Genomic DNA, 13,874 nt, shown 5'->3' on the forward strand with positions numbered 1-13,874 from the left:
GAACAAAAACAACTTAATGAAATAGATAATTACTTTCAAGATATGAAAATAAAGAGATTGCTGGATAGTGGTGGCACATGCCTTTAATCCCAGCACTCAGGAAGCAGAGGCATGCAGATCTCTGTGAGTTCAAAGCCAGCCTGGTCTACAGAGTGAATTCCAAGATGGCCAGGACTAACTTGAAGCAGAGGCTGGCAGATCTCTTGAGTTCAAGACCAGTCTGTTCTACAGAGTGAGTTCCAAGACAGCCAGGACTACACAGAGAAACCCTGTTGAGAGAGAAAGAGAGAGAGAGAGAGAGAGAGAGAGAGAGAGAGAGAGAGAGAGAAGAAAAGTCATAAAAAGGTGAGTGGAAAGCCTCATCGATGGAATGACTCACGTGGAGGACAGAAGATCAGGGCTGGAAGACAAGGGAGAGTATTTGGATCATACAGCTAAGATCAATGATACCTTTTTTAAAAGTATGAATGAAACATGAAAGATATTTGGGATATTATGAAAAAATAAAATCTAAAAATTATGGACACAGAAGAAGAAAAATCTCATGCCAAAGAAAGACTTAGAGAAGATTTACAGTAAAATCAAGAAAAAAATTTCCCAGGCTGAGGAGATGGCTCAGTGGATAAAGAGTTTACTGTGTAAGCCTAAGGGCCAACGTTTAGATCTCCAGCGTCCCCAGGAATAAAATACCCAGACCTAGTAAATAAAGTGAGGAAGGTGTTAGGATACAGCACACGGAGGCTTTGGCGGGTTTGGACCAAGGCGCCCCGCAGCGGGTGAGACACGCCATGCAGGCACCGTACATGGTGGCATGGCGGGATGGAAAGCTACTCACAGCCCAGGCACATGTCCACGGGGAAAAGAGTTATTTTGGGGGTTTTGGGGGAGGGGAGGGGAAAGGAGAGAGAGAGAGAGAGAGAGAGAGAGAGAGAGAGGTGCGCTACCTCTGGTGAGAGGCAGAGGGGAGAGGTTTTTTCCTCTTAAAGGGGCTTTAACATAAGATGACGTCAGGATGCTCGGTGGGTCTCCAAGGGGTGGGTCAGAATACTGACAGAAAGATTAAGGAAAACACCTGATATCAATCTCTGGGCTCCAAATCCACACACATATACCCCCACACATACAAACACACAATGATACATACCACACATACATACATGGGGAAATCCCAGCCAGATCAAAGAGGCACCCCAAACACCAGACAGATAGGACCAGAAAAGAAACACCCCATGCCATAGTTAAAATATTGTTTATACGGAACAAAGAAAGTATATTGAGCCCGGTGGCTGTGGCACACACCTTTAATCCAGCACTTGGGAGGCAGAGGCAGGCAGATCACTGAATTGAAGGCTAGCCTGGTCCATATAGTAAGTTCTAGGACAGCCAGGGCTATGTAGTGAGATGCTGTCTTAAACAAAACAACACAACATTAACAACAAAAAGCTGAATATTAATAGTCTTGCTTCCTATTTAAAAAGACAAAGATTAAAAATTTGATTAAAATAGGACATTTTTCTTTGCTCCCTCCAACACATACACATCACTATCAAATACAATCACTATCTTAGGGTGAAGAAAAATGGGACTAGAAAACAAGCTCCACTATTCTAATATCTGACAAAATAGATGCCAACCAAACATCATTTCACACTGATCACGGGAACACTCAATCAAGAGGACCCTTCAATTATAAAAATATATGTACCAAACACAAACACATCCAGCTTCATAAAACAATGCACATATTAATCCCAACACAGTTATGGAAATTTCCTCAGGGGCCTGCCCTGAGGAGATTTCTCCAGAGTCCTGGGGAAGATGCTATGAACAGCGGGGGTAATGTAAGGGAATGAATCTAAGTACACCGAGCTCTATAGTCTATTCACTTTATTCCTCAGAGACAAAATTCTATCCACACAGCTTCAGTTCTGTGCTTGTACTTAGCTCCTTGGTCCTTCCCCTCCTGCCCTCTCATAGCTCTAACTAGGTTCTTTACGTCCTGTCCTCATCTTCATCTTCGTTCCCCTCTATCTTCATTCCTCCCCATGAACCGTCTCAGTACACCTACAATCTGCCAACTCTGCCCTGCCACTTTCTGGCCCGGTGGGGTAACTCTGCTCGGAGCTTGGACTGCCTCATCTTGGTCTTTCTCATCTCGTTCTTATCCACCTAGTTCTTCCCCATCTGGCTCATCCTCATCTTCCATCTCGTCCTTCTAGTTTTAATCCTCCAATCTAGTTCTCTCAAGTCTCTGAGGTTTCCAGTTATATACCCATGCAATAGCAATGCTCTGGCTAAGGCCAGGTCACCAGGCTTGAATTCTTACAGAGTCATCAAGGCAGATAAGGGTTTTCCTCAGGCAGTGACTGTCAGGCTTTCTTTTACAACCCAACAGGGGAGTGGTAAAGGAGGAGGTCAACTAAGAGCTAAAATTGGTTAATATGTCAAAAAAGGGGAATTTGTGTGCTCAAACTACATTCCTAGAAGTGGTTAGGTAAAAATGTTAGGAGTCTATAATGCTAGTAGAAATCATGAGTAAAATAAAACTGCTTATGTTTCTTTAGGGCTTAAACTGTTTCAGTGTAACTCAGTTGTGCTGTTTTCTGGCAGGGCAGGGATCTCTGACAGCTGTGTCACAGCTTGATGTACCTGGTTTGCAAAAAGTCCTTTTGTTCTAAGTTAAATGTCAAAAGGGGAGTTCTAGAGATACTGCTAAGGTTGTAAAGGAGGGTCTGAGCTTAATTTGCACAAGAAACAAAGCTATGCACCTAATGTCCACCTGGCCTAGGAGACAGGCAGTGTCTCCGTAAGGGTGTTTACTTTAATTCAGGGGCCTCAGGGGCCTAGTGGGTGGTCTGGCCAGCTATTCATCTTTAGATGCTTTGTTTGGAGCTGGCCTTGATTTTGGATGCTTGCTAAAAGAGAATTGCAGAAGGCAGACATCTAATTCAAATGCTAAAGGAGGATCAGAGAACTTGGAGATGGGAAACCTTATAGATTTCCCATATACCAATGACAAACATATTAAGAAAGAAATTAGAAACAATCCCATTCATAATAGCTTAAAAAAAAAACACCTAACTAAGAAGTGAAAGACCTCTACAGTGAAATTTTAAGACACTGAAGAAAGAAATTGAAGAAGTCACTAGAAGATGGGACAACTATCCATGTTCTTGGATTGGTAGAATTGATATTGTGAAAAATGGCCATCCTACCATGCTGTGGGATAATGCTTTTGTACATTGGTTTAATAAAATGCTGATTGGCCAGTAGCCAGGCAGGAATTATAGGCAGGATAAGCAGACAAGGAGAATTCTGGGAAGAGGAAGGCTGAGTGGGGAGACGCCAGTCCACCGTCCAGAGAGCAGCATGTAATGGTACTCAGGTAAAGCCACAGAACATGTAGTGACATATAGATTAACAAAAATGGGCTGAGTTTAAGTGTAAGAGCTAGTCAGTGGTAGGCCTGAGCTAAGGGCCGAGCAGTTTTAATTAATATAAGCCTCTGTGTGTTTACTTGGGTCTAAGTGGCTGCGGACTGGGTGGGACCAGGAAAACTTCAGCTACACTACCATAAGCAATCTACCCATTAAATGTAACCCCAATCAAAATTCCAGTGGCATTCTTCACAAAAATAGAAAAAAATATTAAATTTTACCCAGAAACATAAAAGACTCTGGGTCCTGAGTAAAATGAATACTGCTGGTAGTTATCACCATACCTGATTTCAGAGTATACTGCAGAACCACACCAATAAAAACAGCATGGCACCTTCACAAAACATGCATGTAGACCAGTGGGCTAGGATAGAGGACCAGATGTAAGTCTATGCTACTACAATTGCCTGGCTTTGGCAAACACCAAAAACACAGAAAAAATAGCCTCTTCAGCAAATGGCACTGTGAAAACTGGATATCTACATGTAGAAGAATAAAACCAGATCCTTTTCTTATCCTGCACAAAAATAAAATCCAAGGGGATCAAGGATTTTAAGACTTGAAACTCTAAAAGTGCTAGAGGAAAAATTAAGGTGTACATGTCAAGTCGTAGGCATAGGTAGGGACTTTCTGAACAGGACTCTGATGTCTCAGGAAATAAGGGCGGCAACTGACAATGGGACCTGATGAAATTAAAAGCTTCTGCACAGAAAAGGGAGCCTTAATCTAATCAAGTGGAGAGGCAGCCACAGAACAGGAGAAAATATTTGCCATCTATATATCTGACAGAAGATTAGAGACAGAGAACTAAAAATACCTCAATATTATAAAAAAAAAAACACCAAAACACCCAGTCATAAAATGGAACTGAGCAAGGGGTTTTCAAAAAGAAGAATACAAATGGCTAATCATTTTTAAAAAGTGTTCAACATTATTCACCATCAAAGAAATGAAAATTAAAACTACTTTGAGACTCTGTCTCACCCCAGTCAGAATGGCTATTATCAAGAAAACAAATGAAGGGCTAGAGAGACGGTCCAGGAGTTAAGAGCACTTGCTGTTCTTGAAGAAGACCCTGGTTCAGTTCCCAGCACTCACATAGCAGTTCACAACAGTAACTCACTCCAGAGGATATCGTGCCCTCTTTTGGACTCTGTGGGCACTGCACGCATATGGTACACTTGTATAAATGCAGGCAAAGCACTCCTAACCAAAATAAAATCTTTAAAAAGGCAACAAACGACAACAAACGCTGGTGGAGATGCAAAGAAGCAGGAACCTTATTTACTGTTGGTGGGAATTTAAACCGATACAGCCACTATGGAAATCAATATGGAGGGTTCTCAAAAAACTGAACAGAACTGCCATATGGCCTAGCATATCACTTCTGGGCATATTCCCAAGAGACTTAATATACCATGCTAGAGCTTTTTATATATCCTTGTTCACTGTTGCTGTATTCACAATTGCTAGGAAATGGAACAAGCCTTGGTGTCTATCAGTTGATGAGTGGATAATGTAATTATAGTGCCTATACATAGTGGAATTTTACTCAGCTGTAAAGAAAAATGAAATTACAAAATCTGTAGGAAAATGGATAAAGCTAAAAAATACACCGAGTGAGGTAACCCAGGCCCAGAAAGACAGATTTCACATAAGCTCGAGCTGCTCCAAATTTCCATTTCTGTTTCCTTTTCCTCTATATAAGCTCTACATACCTTTTTCTGTGGTACATATTTCAGAATTGGTAAGTACTTTCTGGATTGAGGGTTCCTCCACTTCAACTGCTGGCAACACATCTCCTTATGTTCTGCTTTATCTTAGTTGGAATTTAACTTCTAGGAAATGTCCCTTGACTCCCATAGCAAGTACCTTTTATTACACCATAGCACAAATGAAATGCCTTTCCTTATTATTAGCATTTAGAACATCTCAAAAGGGTTTTTTGTTTGTTTGTTTGTTTGTTTTCTACCAGACTCTAAACATTTTATGTCAGGAGGAACTTAGAACAATGCCTGTAATAGACAGTAAGAAAACAAATGTAGCCGGGCGGCGGTGGTGTACGCCTTTAATCCCAGCACTTGGGAGGCAGAGGCAGGCAGATCTCTGCGAGTTTGAGGCTAGTCTGGTCTATAGAGCGAGAGCCAGGAAAGGCACAAAGCTACACAGAGAAACCCTGTCTCGAAAAAACAAAAAACAAAAAAAGAAAAATGTATTTGCTCAATGAATTCATTATTGTTTCTCTACTTTTAAGTATCCATGTGTCTTTTCTCACTTTGTGTCTGGGAAACTCATGCTCTCTCTGTCTTTTCTCCTTTTATGATCTGGAAATTGTTGCTCTTCCTTTGCTAATTAACTCAAGCTTTTCTAGAAATCCCCTTGGACTGATATCAATACATTTCTTCTTAACACATTTACCCTACTCTTTATTTATGTATCTCATAGCAATCATCATATTATGCTGGGATTGTTTCTATGTCTTTTTCAGCATCAAAATATCATGTATCAGTTTTTAGGGGGTGGTGGTGGTAGTGGCAGGGTTTTATTAGGTAGTGCTGGCTGGCTTGAAACTGCCAAGCAGACCAAGCTGGCCTCAAGTTTGCAGCAATCCTGGGTTTGCTTCCCTAGTGCTGGGAAGTCTCAGCCGAGGTTTCTATTGCTGTGAAGAGACACCATGACCACGGCAACTCTTACAAAGGAAAACAGTTGATTGAGGTGGAGGCTTATAGTTCAGAGATTCTGTCCATCATGGCAGGGAGCACGACAGCGTGCAGGCAGGCATGGTGCTGCAGAAATAGCCAAGTGTCCTACATCTTGCAGGCAACAGGAAGTTGACTGACACACTGGGCAGTATCCTGAGCATAGGAAACCTCAAAGCCCGCCCCCACAGTGACACACTTCCTCCAACAAGACCATACGCACTCCAACAAAGCCACACCTCCTAATAGTACTACTCCCTGTGAGATTATGGGATGATGGGGGCCAATTCCATTCAAACTACCTCATGGAATTACAGGCAGAAGCCACTGCAGGCCCAAATTATTTTTCAGTCTTTATAGATCCAGATCTTGTCACAGTATTTAGTTAATAGTAGAAATGTGATAAACATATTAATTATAATATTTTCTTGACTAGCCTGACTTTAAGGAAATTTTCATAAGTATCTTTGCAACAACCCTGTTCATTAGCTACTAATTACTAAAGTAATTACTTGTAGAGTTTAGAAAAGTTAAATAACTCATCTAAAGCCATGCTGCTAATAATTGGTAGAATAGAAGTTTGAACTTAGGTAATTTGATTCAGGGGCCAGGCAGAAGAGAGAGAGAGAGAGAGGGAAGGGAAAGAAGGAGGGAAGAAGGAGGGGTGGAGAGAAAAAGGGGAAGAGAAAGGGGTGGGGAACATGTATATTATAGGCTTGCAAATAGTTGTATATATGCCTACGATACATTTGTGGCAGGGAGGGGTGGAATTGTGGCAGGAAGAGCTGGTTGAGGCTGAATCACTGATATTCTAGTATATTATGATAAAGCTAAAGGATTCTGTTCTATGGCTAATGAAATTCATTTAAAATTTAAGCTTTAGAATTATATAATAATGCTTAGAAAGGAATCTGTGTGTGTGTGTAATGGGAATCCTGGTAAAGGAGGTAACTGGGCAGCTTTGATAGCAGAAATTAATCAGATAATTCACTCAGTGGCATTTATTATGTATGGCAATCTTGAACTAAGTTGATATTTGGAAATAATCTGTCAAAATATTCTGTAATCAAGCATCTACACATGTATACTATATAACAGTAATTCAGTCTTTATGTTTATTATTTGGTGTGCATTAATACATTACCATTTTTAAGTGTCTCCTGCTATAATTTTATAATATTTAGACATAAAAGTAGATACATTTAATTTTATTCTAGCTCTAATAAGTTTACTGCTTGCCAAATCCTCCCTCCTCAGGCACTCCTAATTTCCTCTCTCAGACCTTCAAATTAAGATTTTTATGTCGGTAAGTGGAGAAGAAGTTTAGACTAGGGAGTCTGAATGGCATAAGGAAAAGACAGGGGTGTCCAGCACTTGGTGCTGAGGTGGTAACTGGGGTGGTAACTCATTCATCACTGAGTTCTCCATTCTAGTATTCTTTCCAACAACTCTGCTGGGCCACATAGCAATTCCTCAAGGATGTCCTCTTTTTTTCTAGATACAGGTGGACCTCAGTTTGTACTCGACTCTTTTGTGACATCTCTTTGTTATTTTTCCTTTATTTCAGTTGGATTCCTTCTGAGAAAGTTCTAGAAGAGTCCCAAAGAAATCTTATTTACACTCGTTATAATGTATTGTGTCTTTGTAGTACTAATGTTTTTCTTTTCTTTTGTTTGGGGCTTTGAGTCATGGGATATTCAGAACTAAGCAGGATTTGAGAGAGATTAATGAAATCTTTTGAATGTTGTCAGCACATACTATGGACATTTTGATAATATTAACTAATATTAACCAGACTATAATGGCTGCCTGCTCTGTGTCTGTCCTGTGCTAAATATTTTGCACAGGTGATTGATAATAAGCACGTTAATACTAAGGTAAGCTGACCGCCTTTAAAGATGGGAAACTGAAGCCAGGAGAAGGAGTGACAGTCCCAAAGTCTCACAGCTGGTAAGTGACAGACTCTGAGTTCAACTCCCACTGTGTCTGACTCTGAACTCTATAGACTTACTCCTTAACTGGCTGTCTCTTAACTACTGATGTTGTAATAGTTTAGGAGTGTGTAACTATATGGCGGCAAAAATAGAACGAAAGATCAGGACTATTGAATTTCTAGTTTTGAATATCACAAAATTTTATTTTAGCCTTCAACAATTTGAAATGGGACGACAGATGAATTTGTTAAAATTCTAAATGGGATTTTTTTTAATGTTTCAAATGGAGAGTGGATAGTCTTATTTCAAGTTCATGGTCATCAAGAATGAGTTTTCTGTCTCCAGCTTTAAGACAAAATTGGCTGCAGCCCTGGCGAGATGTCGGATCAAGCATGACGCTCTCTCGATTTACCAAATCCTCCCGGAGACAGTTAGGAGACAGGAGCAGAGGGCCTCCACTCTGCCTCTCTATGCTTGGATAAACACTGGCAAAATCAGGTACGCACTTCAGGCCAGTTCTCATCCTGTTTCAATACCCCGTTCCCTTAAGAGAATGTAATAAATATGTCCTTCCTAAGGGGTGAGACCACATTAGGGAAATGATTAGAGTCACAGTTTAACTTTAGCTCTTACCATCAATTTACTAAATTGATAAGATTCTATTAATATGCTATACCTTCTGTTTCTAATTATCTTTTAACTTTGCTAAAATTGTTTTTATCACATGCAATATGTATCGTGATATTTTTCATTGTTGTAGGAACAAAAGTATTAATGTTAAATATGTTTTAACGCATTCTATTTGTAATTATGTTTGTACTTCCAGCCCTGAAGAAGTTTATAGTAGTTTGAGGAGAAAAGGTTATAATAAAGTCAAATCCATATTGCATGTCGATGAGAAAGTGTTTGCTGTGGATCAGCATTGCTATGATGTCTTAATTTTCCCATCTCATCTCAAAAAAGATCTTGCAAACATAGATCTTTTCAAAGATTATAAACTCATTTTTCAGGTAAACTACTGTTTACTTTCATTGTGAATCTGAATAGTCCTGTTTACCCAAAGAATCCTTGCACCTGAAAATGAATTTAAGGTGGATTAACTCAGTGCTCTAGGGTTTATCCCTTCCCTACACCTATATTCTTTGGTTTGCCTTGGTTTTCTTGAGATAGGATCTTGTTATATAGTTCAGGCTACCCTGGAACCCTTTATCTTGCTCAGGCTAGCCTCAAATTCATGGCAGTCGTCCACCTGCAGCCTCTCAAGTGCTGGGATTATAGATTTATGCCATTATGCCCAGCTCCCACCCCCACATCCTTAGATAGAATCTCTTTCTGCCCAGTTTCCTTTTATAATTTTCTCAAACATCTCCGTTTTAAACTGAGCTAGCAGCAGTTTAGATGCTGGTGTAACTGGGAGTTAAAAATGGTAGTAGTGGGTGAATGGGGTTTCATGAATGGAAACCAAGGGACTGGAGACAGGGCCCACAGGTTAAGAGAGCACCTATATCAGGCCTCTCACAGCTGCCTGTAACTCGGGCTCCAGAGGACCTGATGCCACCTTCTGGCCTCTGGAGGCACTGCATTCATGTGCACAAATCCCCACACAGCCACATAATTAAAAACATTCACAACTCAAAAGAATGGAAGCCAAGCCATAATAATCTATAAATTTTGATGTTTTAGGATTGGTTTGTCACTATACAGGGTATAAATGGTATACATAATTTAGGTTAAATGAGTAAGCCTTTTGTTTTAAATATATTTATCAGTTATCTTTGTTAACTTTCATTTAGACATATATTAAGATGCTTCACTAAAATGGATCAGGTACCTTTTTAGAATTCCTACCAAGCATTTATTTGCATTTAAAGTAAAAATAAGTCATCTTATTTTTCTGTTACACACTTTGAAATTCTAATCATACTATTCTCTAGGATAAATCTCGAAGTCTTGCTGTCCACTCTGTGAAAGCTTTATTAAATATGGATGATGATATCTTAATGGTCAACACAGGCTCATGGTACACAGTTGCCCATATGTCAATCTTAACAAGTAATAATACTTCAAAAATATTTGTATGTGGGATACAATCACCAGATAAGGAACCTGACGTGAAGAAACTTTTTACAAAAATGGGATGTCAAAGTATGTACAAATATTATTTGATGATTATTGTTCCAAAAGAATCTAGAAATAGTAAAGTGTTGGAATTTACTATGTTTTTGTAATATAAACTATATGTGAACTAGCCTTCTAAAATCCTCACAAATCTACATCAGGCTGTTTGTGATTTTTTTTGTTTGTTTTTGTTTTGTTTTTCGAGACAGGGTTTCTCTGTGTAACTTTGCGCCTTTCCTGGAACTCACTTGGTAGCCCAGGCTGGCCTCAAACTCACAGAGATCCTCCTGCCTCTGCCTCCCAAGTGCTGGGATTAAAGGCGTGCGCCACCACTGCCCGGCTTGTTTGTGTTTAATAGTGGGTTAATAGGTCTAGGTTAAAGTAATTAGCACCTAGGTGTTTGGGATGTAGTTTGCTTTTCTCTCTGACATAATAACATCTGATTCAAGGCTTATCATTTAATAGATAAGAAGATGTTAATGCAGATGTTTAATTGACAAAGGGAACTTCAGGAAATAGAAATGAAGTCTTTTATGCTCCCACTTTTGAAGTTCTCATTGGGTCCTGAGAAGACCACACTTTACTAGAGATGCAGTGAGGCTGAAAAGTAGACAAAGTGGCTGGCAGAGTCACAGAGCCAGAGAAACAATCTGTATATAATTACAGGCTTGACTAGGAAAGGTAGCCTGGAAGTCCAGGATTTCACTCAGAACACAGAAGTATACCCTGGGAGTGGTCAGTCCTTGGTCCTCTAGCAAACTGAATCCCAAATGTCTTCCATCTTAATTTCTAATTGAGTTAAGGTGACCTGGGGCTTATAGTAAGCAGTCTTAGGTGGGCCCACACTACCTGCCAGAAGCAAAAGTAACCCCTCTGGGGAAAAAAATCAAAGTTCAAGTTATCTCCTAAATATTTCCAAATGCAATGTCTAGTGCTCAGTTAAAAATAGATACAAAAAAGGGAAGATGTGACTCAAAAACACTGAACTGAAAAGAAAAGAGACTATTATTTTAGCCCTAAACCTGAGAAATGATAGACAGGACTCAAAGAGAGGACACTAGATGGGAGTGAGACCCACCGAGGACTCAGATACTGGATCTGTCAGCTGTGGACTTTAACTGGGACTAATGGTTCTGAGCTACTCAGCTAAGTTAATACTATAGGCGTCACAGTATAGCTTCTGAAAGACAAAGCATAGTCAGCAGCCAGGCTCACCATCAGTAACTGAAGAGACTGATGGTAAGCTATAAACTTTGAACAATAATGCAAGCCCAAAGAAGATTCTAGAAAGATAAAAATGTGGTGTGTACAATTAAGAAATAGATAGGTTGGGGAGCCCAGTGAGGGGAATGTGTACATAGCATTGCATTAGCATGTGCATAGCATGGGCCACACCCTGGGCTCGATCTCCATTACCAAATAAAAGGCAAAAGAAGTGAAGAGAAGACGAGAAAAATTTCAGGCTGAGAATGGATACATCCATGCATACATGCGTGAGCCCCCCCATACACAAGTAGTTATAAATAAAAAATAAATCTTAAAAAGAGGGCCAAACATATGAGAATATACTGAAAGTGAAACACAAAGGAGAAAATTTGATAATATGTAAAAATCCACAACAATGGATGCAGTGTAAAGGAGATAAGTAACACGAGGGGGCAGGTAGAGTCTAGACAGGGCCTGCACATATAGTACTTCCCTTATGACTAAGGCCACCCTGCAGAATGCTGAGGAATAGATCTTCTTGGTAAACTATGCTAGGAAGAAAATTGATACTTCATTTCATGTGCACAGCTAGAATCTCCTAGAACATGTTATAGGAAAAAAGTTCTTCAAAAGAATGTATAATATGTTTATCATAGAAGAGTTATTAACTAGACATCAGAAAATATTAAAAGTTCTGTATAGTAATAAAATAAAATAAGCTATAGAAGTGTATCAATTGATTTTAACAATAATACATAAAAATTCTTATGAATTAACAATAAAAACTACATGCTTCAGGATGGCAAGCTAGTTCCCTGGGTTAAAAAACCCTGCTGTGTAAGTCTGATGGCTTGAGGTCAATCCCTGGAACCTTTATAAAGGCGAAAACAGATTCCAATGCCCTTAAGTAAGTTGTCTTCTGACCTCCACGTGTGCACATGGCACATGCATGCATGCATGCATACACATACGCACACACACACACACACACACACACAATAATGAGAATAACAATAATGATAATATATCCCATATCGCAATAGAAAAAGTACAAGAGACATAGCCATATATTGCACAAAAAAAGAATATACCCAGAGCAAAATCAAAACAAAAATTTACATTAAAAGTAACAAACCCCAATGGTAATCAGGGAATTGTAATTAGAATTATAATATTGCAATATTTTAATCTTTTAACATTTAACGTTCATGCCTACAGAATGATTAAAATACAAAAGATTGGCAATACCATGTATTGACAAGATAAAAAAGCATGAGAAATGTTCCAATACCATTTGTGGAACTGTAAATTTAAGTATCCAATTTAGAAAAACTAGTTATTTATTAAAGTTGCACGTATACCTGTACACCCAGAATTTCAGGTCTATGTTAATTACTGCCCTGTGCAGTAACATTCATAGAAGCATTATATATTTTCTAACAAAATACTGGAGGCAGAATAATTCATAAAAAGTGAGTTGTTTAGCTCACAGATGTTCAAGAACATGACGACACCAGCATCTGCCGACCCTGGCAGGGCCAGTCTACATCACAGCTTGGCAGCTGGCAGAATTGTGGGGCCATGTACAAGACGAAACACATGGTCAGAACAGGAAGCCAGAGACCAGAGAAAACGAGTCATGCTGTCTTAAAATAGTCCACTCTCATGGGAACTGAGTCACTCAGTAAGACCCTCATTAGTTCCTTCTGGGGGCAGTGTTCAAAATCATCTAGTTACTTTCCATGAATCTCACCTCCTGGAGAGTCAATTTTTTATTTAAATACTGCCACATTGAAAATCAAGCTTCTAACACATAAACTTGTTGGTGACAGACTATATCTAAACTATAACATGTTACTTTCCATAGTCTCAAACTAGAAACAACCTCAATATCCATCTAATGGAATTTTACATGGAATAAACTATTACTATACCTAATAACACGAATAATTCTTACAAATGTAATAAACATCTTTTAACTAATATAGAATAGATTTTTAAGACAAGTAGTGTTAGTGAGATTTAGAGCAGCAATATTAATAATAGGAACTAGCTACACAAATTTTAATGATTTATTCAACAAATATTTATTGATGTATGTTATATATCTACCTTTCTGCCTACATTGTCTTAGAGGTCATGGCATTAATTTTGTTCTGTTTTGTGACTACAGCTGTGAAACACAGTTTCACTCATAAAACTTACATTGTAGTACGAGTATGAGAAGAATAAATGTTTAAAAAGTACACACACACACTCTGTGAGTTCGAGGCCAGCCTGGGCTACCAAGTGAGTCCCAGGAAAGGTGCAAAGCTACACAGAGAAACCCTGTCTCGAAAAACCAAAAAAAAAAAAAAAAAAAAGCACACACACACACACACACACACACACACACACACACCAGACAGTCCTTAAACCCTTGATCGTCTTGCCTCAGCCTACCAAATGCCAGGATTACAGGCTAATTTAGTTTGATTTCT

The 13,874-nt window shown here is 39.2% G+C and overlaps 1 protein-coding gene across 8 annotated transcripts in view; it reads left to right on the plus strand.

Moving 5' to 3' along the window:
* The window catches only part of Nsun7 (NOP2/Sun RNA methyltransferase family member 7), a 51,857-nt gene that overhangs the window by 12,904 nt on the left and 25,079 nt on the right, over nucleotides 1-13,874 (plus strand). For all 8 annotated transcript variants that reach the window (XM_059275923.1, XM_059275925.1, XM_059275922.1 and 5 more), the window contains 3 exons: nucleotides 8,416-8,568; nucleotides 8,897-9,080; nucleotides 10,005-10,215. In XM_059275923.1, coding sequence (XP_059131906.1) covers nucleotides 8,416-8,568; nucleotides 8,897-9,080; nucleotides 10,005-10,215 — 548 coding nt within the window. The remainder of the gene's footprint in view (nucleotides 1-8,415; nucleotides 8,569-8,896; nucleotides 9,081-10,004; nucleotides 10,216-13,874) is intronic.

This window comes from Peromyscus eremicus, chromosome 10 (assembly GCF_949786415.1).
Source record: "Peromyscus eremicus chromosome 10, PerEre_H2_v1, whole genome shotgun sequence".
NCBI classification, from domain to species: domain Eukaryota; kingdom Metazoa; phylum Chordata; class Mammalia; order Rodentia; family Cricetidae; genus Peromyscus; species Peromyscus eremicus.